The sequence below is a fragment of the Bufo bufo genome, chromosome 1, assembly GCF_905171765.1.
Source record: "Bufo bufo chromosome 1, aBufBuf1.1, whole genome shotgun sequence".
Classification (NCBI taxonomy): Eukaryota; Metazoa; Chordata; class Amphibia; order Anura; family Bufonidae; genus Bufo; species Bufo bufo.
In genome coordinates, this window is record NC_053389.1 from 797,464,937 (window position 1) to 797,485,942 (window position 21,006).

Here is a 21,006-nt window from a genome sequence, read left to right on the forward strand (position 1 = left end):
GACCATATTACACTGAGGGAAGTGGCTTTCCTTGATTGGCTCAGAGGCTGACAGACAGCCTGTCAGCCAATCAGGGGGCAGGATTCTGGCATGTCATTTTGCCCAGAACACCATACATACTATTATGTGTGCAGATAGTTATCTGAAAGCCTGTGTTGTGGCTGTGTCTGCCAAAAAGCAATTACAGACACAAGCTAGCAATATAGAGGATTGAGGAAGTATAATGTCATAATTAGGTTGATTACGGTTTTATCAGGGAAAGCACAGAGAGGCAAGAACTAGTCACTCAGTCTTGTGTTTCATACAGCCGCTGACATAAGTGTTTTATAGGCTTATTACCAGCACAGCAATGTCATACATTCTGCTGCTAACACTGAGCAATTGCCCCATTTTCCCCCCATATAAATCAGATTCAATTTAGCTATCATTCGTAATTAGGCATTCCTCTGACAGGGCTTCATAGGAATACAATGTATTTCTCATACACTCCAATGCATTGGAGTGTATGAGAGAACCAATCTGATGATTGCTTTTGATAATTCCCTATAGCAACTATAAAAAAGTGTAGAAATAAAAAAAATGAAAAAAATAAAAATTCTAATCACCCCCCCTTTCCCCAAAATGAAAATAAACAATAAAAAATACAAAAAAGCACCGGCCTCTCTGGTGGCTGGCACTGCGGGAGCTCACATTGGCTACTGCTTTTTTTCTATAGTGGCAAGCACTATCAACACTGATGAATTGCAGGGTGGTCATAACCATGGAAACGAGCAGTGTATAATGTGATGGGAAAATGAATCCGCCATCAAAGTATACAATATAGATAATAGCAATACATTAGTAAGTCCCTTCTATTAACTTTCTCTACATAATAAATGCTATTTGCTGAAGTGAGACAACCCCCTTAAATGGTGGAATTAGAAAGTGCAAAAAAACGAGCCCTCATGTGTCTATGTGAACAGAAAAATAAAAAAGTTATGGTCCCAGAAAGGCAGGTAGTGAAAAACATTTAAAAAAAATAAAATATGAAAAAGACCTCAGGGGTTAAAACGGTTAAACACCATCTGCCCCTCAATAAAGGACATTTTTTGGAAGCTTTGGAATATAAAAAAAAGCATGACGCCTGACATTGCAGTGTGTTTTTAACGCCGTCAAACATGCGTTTCCACAAAGCTATATATGTCAGTGTCACTCATTATTTGCTATTGCTGTCATTGAATTCAAGAGCTTAGGGAGGAGAGAAAGTGCAACAATTCATAAAAAATAACAAAAAAATATATGTTTTGCTAATAAGTCCTAAAAGACTAGAAGGAGTTATATACCAACTGTCGGGGAAAGTGGAGCAACTTTGGTGAAAATACAGGAGGAGGGTCTTGGATTTCCTAAACTACAAGGTCCATTTCAGCTAGGACAGGTATCTGGTAACGCTGAAGATCCTCAGGCTTCATGTCAAATTTGAACTCTATTATAGAAGTGAATTGTTCAAAATTCGGCCATTTCTGTCTACCAATCCGATTCTACCCAAATCGAAAATTGCTCCAATTCACCTACAAATTTGTGTATGAGACTCTCTCCCAGGACTCCTTTTTTTCCCTCTCTCATGTTTTTTGCTTTTTTTTTATGTATTTATTTCTCTCTCTCACTCTTTCCAAAATTTCCAAAAATTCAGATTCGGATACATCTTAACCACCTCCGGACCGCTGTACGCACAGACGCGTCCTGGAGGTGGTTGATTCATTCCGAGTGGACGCGCCGGCGCGTCCTCTCGCGAGACGCGAGATTTCCTGTGAACGCGCGCACACAGGCGCGCGCGCTCACAGGAACGGACGGTAAGAGAGTTGATCTCCAGCCTGCCAGCGGCGATCGTTCGCTGGCAGGCTGGAGATGTGTTTTTTTTTAACCCCTAACAGGTATATTAGACGCTGTTTTGATAACAGCGTCTAATATACCTGCTACCTGGTCCTCTGGTGGTCCCCTTTGTTTGGATCGACCACCAGAGGACACAGGTAGCTCAGTAAAGTACCACCAAGCACCACTACACTACACCCCCCCCCCGTCACTTATTAACCCCTTATTAGCCCCTGATCACCCCATATAGACTCCCTGATCACCCCCCTGTCATTGATTACCCCCCTGTCATTGATTACCCCCCTGTCATTGATTACCCCCCTGTCATTGATCACCCCCCTGTCATTGATCACCCCCCTGTAAAGCTCCATTCAGACGTCCGCATGATTTTTACGGATCCACTGATAGATGGATCGGATCCGCAAAACGCATCCGGACATCTGAATGAAGCCTTACAGGGGTGTGATCAATGACTGTGGTGATCACCCCATATAGACTCCCTGATCACCCCCCTGTCATTGATTACCCCCCTGTAAAGCTCCATTCAGATGTCCGCATGATTTTTACGGATGCACTGATAGATGGATCGGATCCGCAAAACGCATCCGGACGTCTGAATGAAGCCTTACAGGGGCGTGATCAATGACTGTGGTTATCACCCCATATAGACTCCCTGATCACCCCCCTGTCATTGATTACCCCCCTGTCATTGATCACCCCCCTGTAAAGCTCCATTCAGATGTCCGCATGATTTTTACGGATGCACTGATAGATGGATCGGATCCGCAAAACGCATCCGGACGTCTGAATGAAGCCTTACAGGGGCGTGATCAATGACTGTGGTGATCACCCCATATAGACTCCCTGATCACCCCCCTGTCATTGATTACCCCCCTGTCATTGATTACCCCCCTGTAAAGCTCCATTCAGACGTCCGCATGATTTTTACGGATCCACTGATAGATGGATCGGATCCGCAAAACGCATCCGGACGTCTGAATGAAGCCTTACAGGGGCATGATCAATGACTGTGGTGATCACCCCATATAGACTCCCTGATCACCCCCCTGTCATTGATTACCCCCCTGTAAAGCTCCATTCAGATGTCCGCATGATTTTTACGGATGCACTGATAGATGGATCGGATCCGCAAAACGCATCCGGACGTCTGAATGAAGCCTTACAGGGGCGTGATCAATGACTGTGGTTATCACCCCATATAGACTCCCTGATCACCCCCCTGTCATTGATTACCCCCCTGTAAAGCTCCATTCAGATGTCCGCATGATTTTTACGGATGCACTGATAGATGGATCGGATCCGCAAAACGCATCCGGACGTCTGAATGAAGCCTTACAGGGGCATGATCAATGACTGTGGTTATCACCCCATATAGACTCCCTGATCACCCCCCTGTCATTGATCACCCCCCTGTCATTGATCACCCCCCTGTCATTGATCACCCTCTGTAAGGCTCCATTCAGACATTTTTTTGGCCCAAGTTAGCAGAATTATTATTTTTTTTGCTTACAAAGTCTCATATTCCACTAACTTGTGTCAAAAAATAAAATCTCACATGAACTCACCATACCCCTCACGGAATCCAAATGCGTAAAATTTTTTAGACATTTATATTCCAGACTTCTTCTCACGCTTTAGGGCCCCTAGAATGCCAGGGCAGTATAAATACCCCACATGTGACCCCATTTCGGAAAGAAGACACCCCCAGGTATTCCGTGAGGGGCATATTGAGTCCATGAAAGATTGAAATTTTTGTCCCAAGTTAGCGGAACGGGAGACTTTGTGAGAAAAAAATTAAAAATATCAATTTCCGCTAACTTGTGCCAAAAAAAAAAATTTCTATGAACTCGCCATGCCCCTCATTGAATACCTTGGGGTGTCTTCTTTCCAAAATGGGGTCACATGTGGGGTATTTATACTGCCCTGGCATTCTAGTGGCCCCAAAGCGTGAGAAGAAGTCTGGTATCCAAATGTCTAAAAATGCCCTCCTAAAAGGAATTTGGGCACCTTTGCGCATCTAGGCTGCAAAAAAGTGTCACACATCTGGTATCGCCGTACTCAGGAGAAGTTGGGGAATGTGTTTTGGGGTGTCATTTTACATATACCCATGCTGAGTGAGAGAAATATCTTGGTCAAATGCCAACTTTGTATAAAAAAATGGGAAAAGTTGTCTTTTGTCAAGATATTTCTCTCACCCAGCAAGGGTATATGTAAAATGACACCGCAAAACACATTCCCCAACTTCTCCTGAATACGGCGATACCACATGTGTGACACTTTTTTGCAGCCTAGGTGGGCAAAGGGGCCCATATTCCAAAGAGCACCTTTAGGATTTCACAGGTCATTTACCTACTTGCCAAACATTAGGGCCCCTGGAAAATACCAGGGCAGTATAACTACCCCACAAGTGACCCCATTTTGGAAAGAAGACACCCCAAGGTATTCCGTGAGGGGCATGGCGAGTTCCTAGAATTTTTTATTTTTTGTCACAAGTTAGTGGAAAATGCTGATTTTTTTTATTTTTATTTTTTTTCATACAAAGTCTCATATTCCACTAACTTGTGACAAAAAATAAAAACTTCCATGAACTCACTATGCCCATCAGCGAATACCTTGGGGTCTCTTCTTTCCAAAATGGGGTCACTTGTGGGGTAGTTATACTGCCCTGGCATTCTAGGGGCCCAAATGTGTGGTAAGGAGTTTGAAATCAAATTCTGTAAAAAATGACCTGTGAAATCCGAAAGGTGCTCTTTGGAATATGGGCCCCTTTGCCTACCTAGGCTGCAAAAAAGTGTCACACATCTGGTATCTCCGTACTCAGGAGAAGTTGGGGAATGTGTTTTGGGGTGTCATTTTACATATACCCATGCTGGGTGAGAGAAATATCTTGGCAAAAGACAACTTTTACCATTTTTTTATACAAAGTTGGCATTTGACCAAGATATTTATCTCACCCAGCATGGGTATATGTAAAAAGACACCCTAAAACACATTCCTCAACTTCTCCTGAATACAGAGATACCAGATGTGTGACACTTTTTTGTAGCCTAGGTGGGCAAAGGGGCCCATATTCCAAAGAGCACCTTTCGGATTTCACAGGTCATTTTTTACAGAATTTGATTTCAAAATCCTTACCACACATTTGGGCCCCTAGAATGCCAGGGCAGTATAACTACCCCACAAGTGACCCCATTTTGGAAAGAAGAGACCCCAAGGTATTCGCTGATGGGCATAGTGAGTTCATGGAAGTTTTTATTTTTTGTCACAAGTTAGTGGAATATGAGACTTTGTATGAAAAAAATAAATAAAAAAAAAATCATCATTTTCCACTAACTTGTGACAAAAAATAAAAAATTCTAGGAACTTGCCATGCCCCTCACGGAATACCTTGGGGTGTCTTCTTTCCAAAATGGGGTCACTTGTGGGGTAGTTATACTGCCCTGGCATTCTAGGGGCCCAAATGTGTGGTAAGGAGTTTGAAATCAAATTCTGTAAAAAATGACCTGTGAAATCCGAAAGGTGCTCTTTGGAATATGGGCCCCTTTGCCTACCTAGGCTGCAAAAAAGTGTCACACATCTGGTATCTCCGTACTCAGGAGAAGTTGGGGAATGTGTTTTGGGGTGTCATTTTACATATACCCATGCTGGGTGAGAGAAATATCTTGGCAAAAGACAACTTTTACCATTTTTTTATACAAAGTTGGCATTTGACCAAGATATTTATCTCACCCAGCATGGGTATATGTAAAAAGACACCCCAAAACACATTCCTCAACTTTTCCTGAATACAGAGATACCAGATGTGTGACACTTTTTTGCAGCCTAGGTGGGCAAAGGGGCCTATATTCCAAAGAGCACCTTTCGGATTTCACAGGTCATTTTTTACAGAATTTGATTTCAAACTCCTTACCACACATTTGGGCCCCTAGAATGCCAGGGCAGTATAACCACCCCACAAGTGACCCCATTTTGGAAAGAAGAGACCCCAAGGTATTTCGTGATGGGCATAGTGAGTTCATAGAAGTTTTTATTTTTTGTCACAAGTTAGTGGAATATGAGACTTTGTAAGAAAAAAAAAAAAAAATCATCATTTTCCGCTAACTTGTGACAAAAAATAAAAAGTTCTATGAACTCACTATGCCCATCAGCGAATACCTTAGGGTGTGTACTTTCCGAAATGGGGTCATTTGTGGGGTGTTTGTACTGTCTGGGCATTGTAGAACCTCAGGAAACATGACAGGTGCTCAGAAAGTCAGAGCTGCTTCAAAAAGCGGAAATTCACATTTTTGTACCATAGTTTGTAAACGCTATAACTTTTACCCAAACCATTTTTTTTTTACCCAAACATTTTTTTTTATCAAAGACATGTAGAACAATAAATTTAGAGCAAAATTTATATATGGATGTCGTTTTTTTTGCAAAATTTTACAACTGAAAGTGAAAAATGTCATTTTTTTGCAAAAAAATCGTTAAATTTCGATTAATAACAAAAAAAGTAAAAATGTCAGCAGCAATGAAATACCACCAAATGAAAGCTCTATTAGTGAGAAGAAAAGGAGGTAAAATTCATTTGGGTGGTAAGTTGCATGACCGAGCAATAAACGGTGAAAGTAGTGTAGGTCAGAAGTGTAAAAAGTGGCCTGGTCTTTCAGGGTGTTTAAGCACTGGGGGCTGAGGTGGTTAAATTGGTTGGGTCGGGTCGAATTAAGCTTTCTAATTTCTCTAAACTATACATACTCTGTTACCAGGTTTAATTTTTACAGATTGATTTTTTATTTTTTTTAAATCAGGTTATGAAGATGAAACATTTATTGATGATGAAATAATAACCAGAACAGAATTCCCAGAAAGTTGGCTTTGGAGGATAGAAGAAATGAATGAAGCACCAGATGCCAAAGGGTGAGTTTAAGTCTACGGTCAACTTATTAAATGGATTGTATGAGACTAGTGTAGAGGAAAGAACTTCTACTTTTTTATCATCCAGAAATTAGGCCAATTTTGTCCGTGAACTGTGCCTGGTGCTGCACCTAAGTCTCATTTAAAGGAAATGTGACATCAGAAAATGACATTGTTTAATGCAAAATCACCCATTAGGATATTTCATGATTGTTATCAGTATCATTGATTAGAGATGGACATGCGGCTTGCCCGGCGGTCGTTTCGCGGCAAAGTTTGCTCGTTCGCGGTTCACCGAACGGGCGAACATATGGCGATGTCCTCTGGTGCCATATTCTTTTACATTGTAAAGAACTGTGACCCATGACACATCCATCAGGTGGTACAGGACAGCCAATTGAGACGTTTCAGCACATGGACGTACCCCCTACCTTATGAATAAACCTGATCTGGCCGCCATTTTACATTCAGTGTTTTGCCAGTGTAGGGAGAGGTTGCTGTGTGGAGCAGGGACAGACTGTTAGGGACACCAAACGCTAGCTAATAGGGTCACAAAAGTCCTGTTAAGGACTGGTATAGGTGTGCTATTGATTGGTGTGACTTACTGAGGGGTGTAATATACTTATAATATATTTACTAACATAGAAAGTATATTATAGTGCATTTTTATTGTGCAGCATTTGTTTGCGGTTCTGCCGCGATACCGCAGCCACACAGAGAGACAAACGCTATTGGAACAAATAATTTCTACTGGTGTGATATACCAGTTGCCCCCCCAAAAAAGTGGAAAAAAAAAGTGGGCTACAGTAAAATTGTTATTCAGTGACCGCATAATGTACCTCGAGCCACATAATCAGAATTTCTTTTATGTCAGGTGAATGCCTAATTTTTAAGGCCCGTACTCCTGTGGCCTAAAATACAATTTTTCTAGGCTCCAACAGGGCACATTTCAGAGAATTTCCCTTTAAGATACATAAAAATGTCCCCTGATTAAGACACATATTATTGGTTGGAATTTTTGTCATTGATCCCCCTCTGGTATGTCACTGTCCATGTTGTGGGACGATTTGTGCACTTCTACTAAGTATTTGGTGGCTGCAAATATGAGCTGAAGGTTTTCCAGGTTCTCCTAAAGTGAATGGGGCCCACCGCATACTTGCGGCTCGCATACATTTGATCGCGTTCGCGAACCGTCCCGGCCGATGTTCGTCCATCACTATTATTGATCACCCTGTCCAGTATTGTCAGATATGTTGGGGTTTACACTATAAATTTCTATAACTTTTTTTTAACAGGATCTCCACTAAGACTTTACCTATTATCTTAAAAGATTTGATCACCACATGGGAGGTTTTGGCTGTGAGTCTATCGGACAGTAAAGGTAAGTTGTTTCTTCTTGTCCTCATGAAGAGTGTACGCTATGGGGACCATTTATTAAGGCCGGCCTTTTACACTGTCCAGGGTCCTATTTTTTAAAATATTTTCGTAGGTGACATAGGAGAAGGTTTGTAAATATGTAACAGGGTAGGTATTCCTGGAGGCATTAGTAAGGGGGGGATGGGGTTTCACATCAGCGTTTTAATTTCTGTTTTAGCAATCCGTTCAAATGTGATTAAAACAGAAAATAAAGGAATTGCTAAAAATGGAAAGAAAACTGACTTTTGGACAGGAAAAAAGGACTATTTGTCCATTTTTTTTCTATTGCACTCTATGAGGATGGATCAAACCGGAATGCCTTTAAAGTGTTCCTTTTTGCTTTCCCTTTTAGCAATACCATTATTTTCCGTTTTAAACACATTTCAACAGATTGCTAAAACAGAAACTGAAAGGCTGATGTGAACCCCCCCTAACATGCATGGGCGTAACCATAGCCATAGCAGCCATAACACTTGCTATGGGGTCCAGAGGTTAGGTGGTCCAATCAGGTGCAAGAACATTGTACCTTTTGGTGGAAAAAACAATATAGTAGATTTTTGCTATATTGTGGGTTTTCTGATATATTGTACTACTATACTTGCCAATAATTCTTGCTACTTACGAAGGTCTTTTGATTTGCTTACACTAGGTAGTGAATTATAGTTACGTCTCTGGTAACATGGAAAAAGATTTAGCTTCTCGGGATAAATACTGTAGTCCAAACAATGGAAACTGCAGTTTCATGAGTTCAAAACAAATTAAAGTGAACCTGTCATCAACTTTATGGTGACCTCACTGAGGGCAGCATAAATTAGTGACATAAATGCTGATGTCAGCGGTGTGTCACTCATGAGCTAAAAGTAAGTGGTTGCCGAGAACCAGCATCATAACCATTGCAGCCCAGGCCTGGAGAAGAGTCACATCTACCTGAGAAGAGTCCTGGTTATCCATAATCTCCTGCACCCTCACCCATCTGCTGATGATTGGCAGTTCTCTCCTAGAGAGAAAGAGAGAAAACTAGGTAGAAGACTGTCAGTCATCAGCAGGTGGGCAGGGAGAGCAGGAGATTATGAATAACCAGGACTCTTCTCAGGTGGCCGTGACTCTCTTTCAGGCCCAGTCTGCAATGATTGTGATGTTGGTTCTCGGTAACCACTTATTTTTAACTTATAAATGACAGACCGCTGAAATCATCTCACCTGTCTCTACTTTATTCTGCCGTTAGTATGGGCAGCATAAAGGTGAAGACAGGTTCCCTTTAAGGATGAACAAATCGATTCTATACTAATTAGATCACATGACAATCAGAGGAAGTGGGGGGAAGGGCTTGTCCTGATTGGCCCAGAGGCTGAAAAATAGGGAGATCCATGACTGAGAAAAAGCACCATAGTGTGCTCAGCTTCTGACCATTTCTGACCACCAGCTTCTTGAGGAGAAGTTCCACAAAAGACTTGCAGCTGTATTTGCAGCAAGCGTACTGACTCAGGGGGGCTGTATACAAATGCACTCCACACTTTCCAGACTTTTATTTATTAAAACATTTGAAAACCATGTATCAAGGTTGTCTTTTTGTCACGGCTGAGAGTGGTGGAAACCCTCAGCCGTGCGATGTCTATATGGGAGATAGCTGTTGGGCCAGGACAGGAATCAGGGAGCCGGTCACCTCCTATCACATCCCTAATTCTGACCCTGTCTCCTAGCCGTATGAGCCGACCCTGATGGTGGGAGGGCTCATACACTGGAACCTGTAATTCCTGCTAGCCCTCAGGGTGGCCCTGGACTAGGAGCAGGGTAAGACGACCTGTTCCTGCTAGACACGGAGCAACAGGAGTCTCACTGGCCAAGCTATAAAGGAGAAGGGAAACATATACAGACATATGGCAATGGCAGGTAGTTGAAACTAGTATCACACCTACCTGCCACATACACCCAGCCTGGAACCCGTGCACAAATGCTGCAGTCCACAACAACCTAGAAGGACACAGCACACACCACACATCAGACAGGAACCCAGGACCATACGCTGCAATAATGATAGAGACACCACTAGATATATAACTATCTATAACTATATAAATATCATTTGCCCCCGATAAGGGACAATTTTTGGAAGCTTTGGAATATGATAAAGCATGAGACATGATGGCGCGGTGTGTTTTTAAAATAGCTGTATGTTAACACCATCAAACGAATGCTTACCCATAGGTATGTATGTCAGTGTCACTCACACATTATTTATTGCTGTCACTGCGTGCCAGAGCTTGGGGAGAGGGAATGTTGGAAGGGAAAAAAAATCATAAAAAATAAACGAAAAGAGATAACAAGGTTTTCTAAAAATTCCGAGGAGGCTATAGAGGGTTATATTCCAACTTTCAGGGCAATTTGAGCAACTTTGGCTCGGTCCGAATCTATTTGGGTCTGAACCGAACTCTCTAAAAAATTATGCAAACTGGACCCAATTTAAATCTCGACTGATTCGTTCATCTCTTCCCTGGAGTATAATACAGGATTGTAACTCAGAACCAGTGCAGGATAAGTAATGTAATATCTGTACACAGTAACTCCACCAGCAGAATAGTGAGTACAGCTCTGGAGTATAATACAGGATGTAACTCAGGATTAGTACAGGATAAGTAATGTAATGTATGTACACAGTGACTCCACCAGCAGAATAGTGAGTGCAGCTCTGGAGTATAATACAGGATGTAACTCAGGATCAGTACAGGATAAGTAACGTAATGTCTGTACACTGCAACTTCACCAGCAGAATAGTGAGTACAGCTCTGGAGTATAATACAGGATGTAACTCAGGATCAGTACAGGATAAGTAATGTAATGTATGTACACAGTGACTGCACCAGCAGAATAATGAGTGCAGCTCTGAAGTATAATACAGGATGTAACTCAGGATCAGTACAGGATAAGTAATGTATGTACACAGTGACTGCACCAGCAGAATAATGAGTGCAGCTCTGAAGTATAATACAGGATGTAACTCAGGATCAGTACAGGATAAGTAATGTATGTACACAGTGACTAGAGATAAGCAAATTTTACCAAATTTCTTTGGAAAAATTTGCTTCGATACGAATTTATTTGCGGGCCCCTCTGCGAATTACGTAAAAAAAAACTGCTATTTCCTAGCTGCAGAGAGCCTTTATAGTGGTGTAGAACACTGTGCCTTGCAGTAACATGCATAGGGAGTCTGCTTTGTTAGTAAAATAATACTGTGAGTCAGTATGACATGCAGATGACAGGCGTCGCACTTAGATTCACTGCACAATTCACTTATTTAGGCAGTCACAGGGCCAAAACTGACCAAATAACTCACGTATGAATTTGGCTTTACTGGTCAATATTAGCACCAAGAAGAAGCGCACTCCTGTTACACCCTCGTCAGCTGATTCCACGTAGATGTCTACAGAACCTGTTTTATTAAACACTTATACAAGTAGAGCCCCCTGACAGAGTGGAGAGGGTGTCAGCAGTAAGTTTGTGTTGACGTCACTGATTATTTTGCCCTTCCTCTGATCCATCAGAACAATAACCCACAAAAAACGGATCCTGTCTGTGGAGCATCCGTCCTCACTCGGTCAGCATTTGGTCAGTAATCCATCAGTATTGCCGGGGGCGTAACTAGAAGTGACTGGGCCCCACAGCAAATATTTGTAAGGCCCCCCCCCCAGTGCGCTTCGCACCTTCCTCCTCCTGTGTAAACCCCACTCCTTTGGCACAGTGTAGCGGTATACTGTATATTGTGTGGCACAGTGGATGCTATATGTGTATAACAAACATATTTCACATGAAAACTTACAGTTACTTGACCTTGGGGATCTCGGATGCCACTTCCACACTTTGGCCGGGGGCTGGGCGGAGCTGATGTGCTTTATCCTAATGAGAAAGATTTCATAATAAGGATTTGGAGAAGGGGCAGTGGGGTCGCAGAGCAGGGAGAGGCTGGTGCTGCTACTAGGGGGTCATACCATGGGGGAGTAATAAAGCCCACCATAATGCCCCCCCCCCCCAGTAGTAATAATTCTCCTTATAATGTGACAGTGCAAAAATACCCCCTTGTAATGCCCCCAGTTGAGCTAATGTCCCCATAGTGCCCCCATAATGTCCCAGTATAAAATACCCCTATATAGTGCCCCCAGTAAATGCCTCCATAGTGCTCCTCTCCCCCCTTCCTGCTAGTGCCCCCCATAATGTACCAGTATAAAATGCCCCATATATAGTGCCCCAGTAGATGCCCCTCAGTGTCCGGCCTCTGATAGGCTGCCGGCCTAGTGTCCCCCATAATGCCCCCCCATCATGTGCCAGTATCAAGTGCCTCCCCCCCCCCATGTGCCAGTATCAGGTGCCAACCCCCCCCCTCCCCCCCAGGTGCCAGTATTAGGTGCCAACCCCTCTCCCCCCCATGTGCCAGTATCAGATGCCTCTCCCCCCCCCCATGTGCCAGTATCAGGTGCCAACCCCCCCTCCCCCCCCCAGGTGCCAGTATCAGGTGCCTCCCCCCATGTGCCAGCATCAGGTGCATCCCCCCCATGTGCCAGTATCAGGTGCCAACCCCCCCTCCCCCCTCCAGGTGCCAGTATCAGGTGCCAACCCCTCTCCCCCCCCATGTGCCAGTATCAGGTGCCTCTCTCCCCACCAGGTGCCAGTATCAGGTGCCTCCCCCCATGTGCCAGTATCAGGTGCCTCTCCCCCCCCCATGTGCCAGTATCAGGTGCCAACCCCCCCAGGTGCCAGTATCAGGTGCCAACCCCCCTTTCCCCCACCAGGTGCCAGTATCAGGTGCCAACCCCTCTCCCCCCCCCCATGTGCCAGTATCAGGTGCCTCTCTTTCCCCCCCAGGTGCCAGTATCAGGTGCCTCTCTCCCCCCCCCCATGTGCCAGTATGCCAACCCCCCCAGGTGCCAGTATCAGGTGCCAACCCCCCCTTTCCCCACCAGGTGCCAGTATCAGGTGCCAACCCCCCCCCCCCATGTGCCAGTATCATGTGCCTCTCTCCCCCCCCCCCCAGGTGCCAGTATCAGGTGCCTCTCTCCCCCCCCCAGGTGCCAGTATCAGGTGCCAACCCCTCTCCCCCCCCATGTGCCAGTATCAGGTGCCTCTCTCCCCCCCCCCCATGTGCCAGTATCAGATGCCAACCCCCCCAGGTGCCAGTATCAGGTGCCAACCCCTCTCCCCCCCCCCCAGGTGCCAGTATCAGGTGCCTCTCCCCCCCCCATGTGCCAGTATCAGGTGCCAACCCCCCAGGTGCCAGTATCAGGTGCCAACCCCTCTCCCCCCCCCCATGTGCCAGTATCAGGTGCCTCTCTCCCCCCCCCAATGTGCCAGTATCAGGTGCCAACCCCCCCTCCCCCCCAGGTGCCTCCCCCCATGTGCCAGTATCAGGTGCCAACCCCCCCTCCCCCCCAGGTGCCAGTATCAGGTGCCAACCCCTCTCCCCCCCCCATGTGCCAGTATCAGGTGCCTCTCTCCCCCCCCCCATGTGCCAGTATCAGGTGCCTCTCCCCATGTGCCAGTATCAAGTGCCCCCCGCAGTAACAGTCGGGTATTAAAAAAAAATATATAAACACTTCTACTTACCTCCATGTCAGCGATGCGATGCAGCCTCTTCCTGTGTCCCGCCCTGTATGTCCATATATGGAGTCAGTGCTTATATTTCAGAAAAGGTTTCTACTGGGATTCGAACCCACGACCTTCTGTATCAGAGGCAAAGCATCTAACTACTAGACCATAGGAGACACCTTGCTGCTGACTGAAAAAATTTGAGACTTCTACTGTTATAGCTGGCTAAGTGTACATCTATACACATGACAGCTGCTCATATAGAGATATAGCTGAGCTGAGTGTGCTGGGACAGCTGTCATATAGAGATATAGCAGTGCTGGGTGTGTTGGGGCAGCTGTCATGTGTATAGCTGTACACTTAGCCAGCTATATCAGTAGAAGTCTCATTTTTTTTCAGTCAGTGATGCAGCCTTTATGGTTGTGAGGGTTAATGCTTTGCCTCTGATACACTCAGACTTTGGAGGTTGTGGGTTCGAATCCCAGACACATCAGAAGACTTTAGGAGACAGAAAGATTAGATCATATTAGCGAGGGGGGCCTGGTCAGCTGCTGTGAAGGGGCCCTGAACAGTTAAGACAGAGATCAGCAACCTTCGGCACTCCAGATGTTGTGAAACTACAATTCCCAGCATGCTCCATTCACTTCTATGGGAGTGCTGAGAAGAACAGAGCAAGTATGCATGCTGGGAGTTGTAGTTTCACGACAGCTGGAGTGCCGGAGGTTGCCTACCCCTGAGTTAAGATATCGATAGAACTTGAAAATAAACTGTCACACACGCTGCCGACGCCGGGCCCCCTTGGCAGCCCGGGCCCCGAAGCAGCTGCTTCCTCTGCTTCCCCGGTAGTTACGCCACTGAGTATTGCTAATACCAAATGAAACAGGAGTGTATCCAAAACAAAGATGACACATGAACGGACTGTTTGCAAGTCTTATGTGTTTTGTACCCACTCCTCTTGGCTACCAAATCACAAGCCAATTCTGATGGGACCATACAGGCCTTACAGCTGCTACACAGAAAGGATCCGTTGTGCGTTTAATTTTATTGTCCTTCTGACAAATCAGAGGAAGAGTCAAATAAATGATGATGTCAGCCAAGCCAAAAAAGCTAAACAGTGGCCCAGTCATGAAGTGGGGAGGGTGAGAACAGCATGAGAAGTCCACAAAGTGGCCCTATGTCATAGTGGTGAGGTAAAAGCAGCTTGAGGAGACCACAGAGAGGCCCAAAGACAGAGTGTGGAGGTGGCAGCAGCATCAGGAGGCCACAGAGTGGCAAGGTGACATAGTGTGGAGGTGGCAGCAGCATGAGGATACCACAGAGTGGCAAGGTGACATAGTGGTAAGGTGGAAGCAGCATGAGGAGACCACAGAGTGGCCCAATCACAGAGTCTGTGGATGGTGGCAGCATCAGGAGGCCACAGAGTGGCAAGGTGACATAGTGTGGAGGCGGCGGCAGTATCAGGAGGCCACAGAGTGGCACAATGACAGAGTGTGGAGGTGGCAGCAGCATGAGGAGACCACAGAGTGGCAAGGTGACATAGTGTGGAGGTAGTGGCAGCATCAGGAGGCCACATAGTGGCAAGATGACATAGTGTGGAGCTAGGAGCAGCAACAGGAGACCACAGTGGCAATAGTGTGGAGGTGGGTGGCAATACCAGTACCCACTGAAGATGGTGTGTGAAAGAAGGAGCACTTGGCATCAGATGTGTGGCCTCAGGCGGGTGGCAGCATCAGAATAGTAGCTGAGGCAGGTAGCCAGAAGAAACCAGAGTGGCCCAATCACAGAGTCTGTAAGGTGGCGGGAGCATCAGGAGGTCACAGAGTGGCAAGGTGATATAGTGTGGAGGTGACAGCAGCATTAGGAGTCTACAGAGTGGCAAGGTGACATAGTGTGGAGGTGGTGACAGAATGAGGAGACAAAAGAGTGGCATAGTGACATAATGTGGAGGTGGCAGCAGCATGAGGAGACCACAGAGTGGCAAGGTGACATAGTGTGGAGGTAGTGGCAGCATCAGGAGGCCACAGAGTGGCAAGGTGACATAGTGTGGAGGAGCACTTGGCAAGGTGACATAGTGTGGAGGAGCACTTGGCATCAGATGTGTGGCATCAGGCGGGTGGCAGCATCAGAATAGTAGCTGAGGCAGGTAGACAGAAGAAACCAGTCTCTTTTGTCAAAGTGTTGGTGTGGCACCATGGATCAACTAGTCTGATGCATCAGGAAATGGTGTGTGGAAATCCTGGCTGATCCATGCCTGATTCATCTTGACAAAGGTCAGTCAGTCTCTCCACATTTTTGGTGGACAGGCGAGTTCTTCTTGGGGTAACTATGGCCCCCGCCGCACTAAACACCCACTCTTATGCCACACTACTGGCCGGGCAGGGCAGCTTTTCCAGGGCAAACTCGGCCAGTTGCCGCCACAAATCCAGTTTGGCTGCCCAGTAGTCCAGCGGATCTTCAAGGTCGGCTGGCAGGGTGCACTCCAAGTATGCCACCACCTGCTGGTTCAGGTTCTGCTCCAGGTCTAGATGCTGGTGAGTAGTTTCTTCACTATGTGGGTGAAGAAATCTGCTCATCAGCGACTCTAGACTCAGGCTGCTGATGATGGAGCTGGTACTGCTCCTGCCATCCCACTCCTCTCCAGCAGCCATGGCAGTGAAACGTGAGCGCAGAGGGGCCCCCCGGTCACACCTGCGAGAGGATGGACGATGGTGCAGATAGGCAGCAGTTGACTGACTACATAGGATGTCTCTATAGTAGTTCATTTTTTCCTCCCTCTCAGCGGGTGTAAAAAAGGCCCCCATTTTGGACCGGTAGCGAGGGTCCAACAAGGTGGAGAGCCAGAAGTCATCCCTCTGCCGAATGGTGACAATTTGGCTGTCACTACACAAGCAAGTGAGCATGCAGCGGGCCATTTGCACAAGTGACTGGCAGGGACTCCCTGCCTCCATCACCACTGCATACTGCCACGGTGTGTCTGGTTCCTCTGCCTCATCTTCCTCATTGCACTGTAGCTCCTCTGGCTGCTCCTGCTCTTTCTGCTCCTCTTCTTCTGTCACCTGTGTAGCAAAACCACCCATTTTGTGCTCCAATGTCTTCCTTCTCCTCCAGTTCAGCCCCCACAGGGCTCATGTGGCCGTGAGATCTAGGCGCCACTTCTACAGTCCCCTAACCAGTTAGATTTACCAGCATCTGTTCCAGGACATGAAGGAGTGGAATTACATCTTTCATCCTGTAGTCCTGGCGACTGACAAATAACGTGGCCTACTCAAAGGGCCTGAGCAAACAGCAGGTGTCATGCATGAGCTGCTACGGGCTGACATCGAAGTTACACAGGGGAGTACTCCTGTCCGCTTGGATCATCAGGAAATCATTGATGGCCTTTCTCTGTTCGTATAGTCGGTCCAACATATGGAGGGTGGAATTCCAACGGGTGGAAACATCGCATATCAGCCTGTGTTGGCAGCTGCAGCTCAAGGAGTGTGTGCTTTGAGGTGTACGAGTGGCTGAAGTGCATGCAAAGTTTCCTGCCTATTTTTAGGATGTCTTGCAGATGGGTGGAAGACTTCAGGAACCGCTTGACAACCAGATTGAACACGTGTGCCATACAGGGCACATGCCTCAGCCCTCCTTGACGCAGTGCAGACACAATGTTCTTCCCGTTGTCGGTCACCATGGTTCCGATTTTCAGTTGTCGCGGCAAAAGCAAGGATTCTATTTCTTGCTGAAGGACATGGAGCAGTTCCTCTCCTGTGTGACTCCGTTTGCCCAGGCAAACAAGGTGCAGAACAGCTTGACACCGCCATGCCCTGCACATGTGGTATGCGGGAGGGGAACTGTGCATTGTCCCTGCAGTGGACACGGTGGAGGATAAGGAGACAGAGGCGGACATTGTCGCTGGACCAACAGCATGGCAACGTGGAGGCAGAAGTGGCGTCACCTGGCCAAGTTGCTGGTGTGGCTGTGCAGGAACCACATTAACCCAGTGGGCCGTAAAGGACATGTACTGTCCCTGACCGTAGTTACAGCTGGCGTGCACTTTGGCAGACCCTGACAGGCTCAAGGACTGGCCCACCTTCTGTTCTACATACGTGTGCAGTGCTGGTACTGCCTTTGTGGCAAAGAAATGATGGCTCTCTGAAAGGTGCAGTGTCCACCACTTGGAAAGGGAGGGACTGAAGCACCAGCAACTTGGACAGGAACACTTTCAGCTTCTGCACCGTTGGATGAGTGCACACATACTGTTGTCTCTTGACAATCACTTTGGTGATCAATTGCTGACGGAATGCGTGACGAGGAGTAGGAAGAGCAGGAGCATCAGGACCAGCAGATGGGAAGGACATACAGCTCCATAAGGGTGAGGTGGTGGAGCCTTGACTGCCAGAAACCAGGTTCATGCCAGTGGGTGATGCAGCGGTTGCTGCGGCAGGCTGGACCACCACATCGGAGCCACGGTTCCCCCAGGCAACTTAGGCTACGTCTACACGACGACATTTGTTGCAACAAAATGTCATGCGACAAATGTCGTCGTGTAGACGTAGCCTTAATGGCAGCGCTGCATATGTTAACGCAGGGCCGTAGTGCCAACATTGGCACCCTGGCCACGCTTCATCCTCTGCCCACAGATTCTACATATGGCCACGTTCACCTCCTCCGGCGGCTTAAAAAACCTGCCACACCGCCGAGTAGGTGATTTTATCCCCAACACTATGCAATGACTGACTGCTATCGCCGCTGCCTCCTTGAGCCCCTATACCGCTACTTCCCGGGCAGGTGGCTCCCGAGAAGTGGGAGGTCTACCTCGGGCACGTTTGGCTACTGACCTCCCACTGCTGCCACCCTGCTGACTCCCGGCCACGCTAGCGACTTGCTGGCTCACGGGCGAGCTGCCGCTCTCTTCTCCCGATGATAATGAAGCGCCTTCGTCACCCGGCTCCCAAGTGCGATCAGCTACATCATCATCATCGAGTACTGTCTGCACGTCACTGATGTCCTGCTCAACCGTCTCTGTGTCAGGAGCCTGACCGCTCTCAACACCAGCTCCCACGCCACTCTCATCACTACTTGCCCGCATAGCGGAGGAAGTGGTGGATGTCTCCTCCACATCTTGGCTGGGCAGTAGCTGCTGACTGTCCTCTAGTAGCTCTCCCTCGCTGAAAAGTGGAGCTGAGCCTACAGCATATAATACTTCTCGCGGTGAGGAAACAGAAAAGGACAGAGGCAGGTTGATGACAGGTGATGGCACAGGGCCGGGGCGTACATAGAAATCACTGGGCCCCATAGCAAGAATCTAAATAAAGCCCCTTAACCCCACCCACTACCCACCCCTGGCCCATCCCACCTCCTGTCCTGACTCCTCCCATGCCACACCCCCATTTGCAAATAAAGAAATGTATACATGACCTACTGAAACCGTTAGGGATAAATCTTTATTTATTTTTTTATTAACCAACTTTGTTGCAGTAATTAGTAACATAGTAACATAGTACATAAGGCCGAAAAAAGACATCTGTCCATCCAGTTCGGCCTGTTATCCTGCAAGTTGATCCAGAGGAAGGCAAAAAAAAAAACCTGTGAGGTAGAAGCCAATTTTCCCCACTTTAGGGGAATAAAAAATTCCTTCCCGACTCCAATCAGGCAATCGGAATAACTCCCTGGATCAACGACCCCTCTCTAGTAGCTATAGCCTGTAATATTATTACGCTCCAGAAATACATCCAGGCCCCTCTTGAATTCCTTTATTGTACTCACCATCACCACCTCCTCAGGCAGAGAGTTCCATAGTCTCACTGCTCTTACCATAAAGAATCATCTTCTATGTTTGTGTACAAACCTTCTTTCCTCCAGACGCAGAGGATGTCCCCTCGTCACAGTTACAGTCCTGGGGATAAATAGATGATGGGAGAGATCTCTGTACTGACCCCTGATATATTTATACATAGTAATTAGATCTCCCCTCAGTCGTCTTTTTTCTAAAGTGAATAACCCTAATTTTGATAATCTTTCAGGGTACTGTAATTGCCCCATTCCAGTTATTACTTTAGTTGCCCTCCTCTGGAAACTCTCCTGCTCTGCTATGTCTGCCTTGTTCACTGGAGCCCAGAACTGTACACAGTACTCCATGTGTGGTCTGACTAATGATTTGTAAAGTAGTAGGAATATGTTCTCATCACGGGCATCTATGCCCCTTCTGATGCAACCCATTATCTTATTGGCCTTGGCAGCAGCTGCCTGACACTGGTTTTTGCAGCTTAGTTTGCTCTTTATTAAAATTCCTAGATCCTTTTCCATGTCAGTGTTACCGAGTGTTTTACCATTTAGTATGTACGGGTGACTTGCATTATTCCTTCCCATGTGCATAACTTTACATTTCTCAGTGTTAAACCTCATCTGCCACTTATCTGCCCAAGCCTCCAATCTATCCAGATCCCTCTGTAGTAGTATACTGTCCTCTTCAGTGTTAATTACTTTACACAGTTTAGTGTCATCTGCGAAAATTGATACTTTACTGTGTGTAAAGGGGGAATATTAATCACAAATATTTATGCAAATATCGATAATTAATATTCATAAATAGGAGGAGCCGTCTGTTGATGACCCTGCCTATTTATACTTTTATATAAAAACAATACCTTCACTATACCTTACGTTACTCACTAAACTAACTGCATGCGCCTTACTGAACTAACTATCGCCAATGACTACTCGTTACACAGATAGTTACTAGTAAGCAAGATATTTATTATCAGGGGTGTAAGCAGACCACAAACACAAAAGGTACCGTGGGAGGTGATCAGAGATATCAATGGAAGGGTAATCAGGGCAAGGGTAAATCAGTGGCCAGGGTAAATCAGGGGAAGGGTAAATCAGGGGCAAGGGTAAATCAGAGGCACAGAATCAGGGGTACAAACAAAAGATAATCAGGGACCAGGGTACACAGTCACAGTATCAGGGGCACAAACAAGGCAAGGGTTAATCAGGGACCAGGGTGCACAGTATCAGGGAAAGGTTAATCAGGGGCACAGCAAACAAGGGAGTAGGGGTATGGTACCAGGGGTTATAGGGTTAACAAGGGGAGAAATCATTGGTGGGATTGCGGTAGGGGATCAGGGGATATGAGGGTTAATATAGTGGTAGGGATCAGGGGTATAATGGTTAATATCGTTGGTGGGATAGGGGATAATGAAGGGGGTGATACTTAATATATGGTTGCTCGTTCGTCCAGGGGTTTGCTCGTTCGTCCAGGGGTCGTCT

At 46.4% G+C, this 21,006-nt stretch overlaps 1 protein-coding gene across 1 annotated transcript in view; it reads left to right on the forward strand.

Moving 5' to 3' along the window:
- The window catches only part of LOC120988554 (A.superbus venom factor 1-like), a 413,068-nt gene that overhangs the window by 189,043 nt on the left and 203,019 nt on the right, over positions 1-21,006 (forward strand). The window contains exons 17-18 of the mRNA XM_040416077.1: positions 6,648-6,768; positions 8,061-8,146. Coding sequence (XP_040272011.1) covers positions 6,648-6,768; positions 8,061-8,146 — 207 coding nt within the window. The remainder of the gene's footprint in view (positions 1-6,647; positions 6,769-8,060; positions 8,147-21,006) is intronic.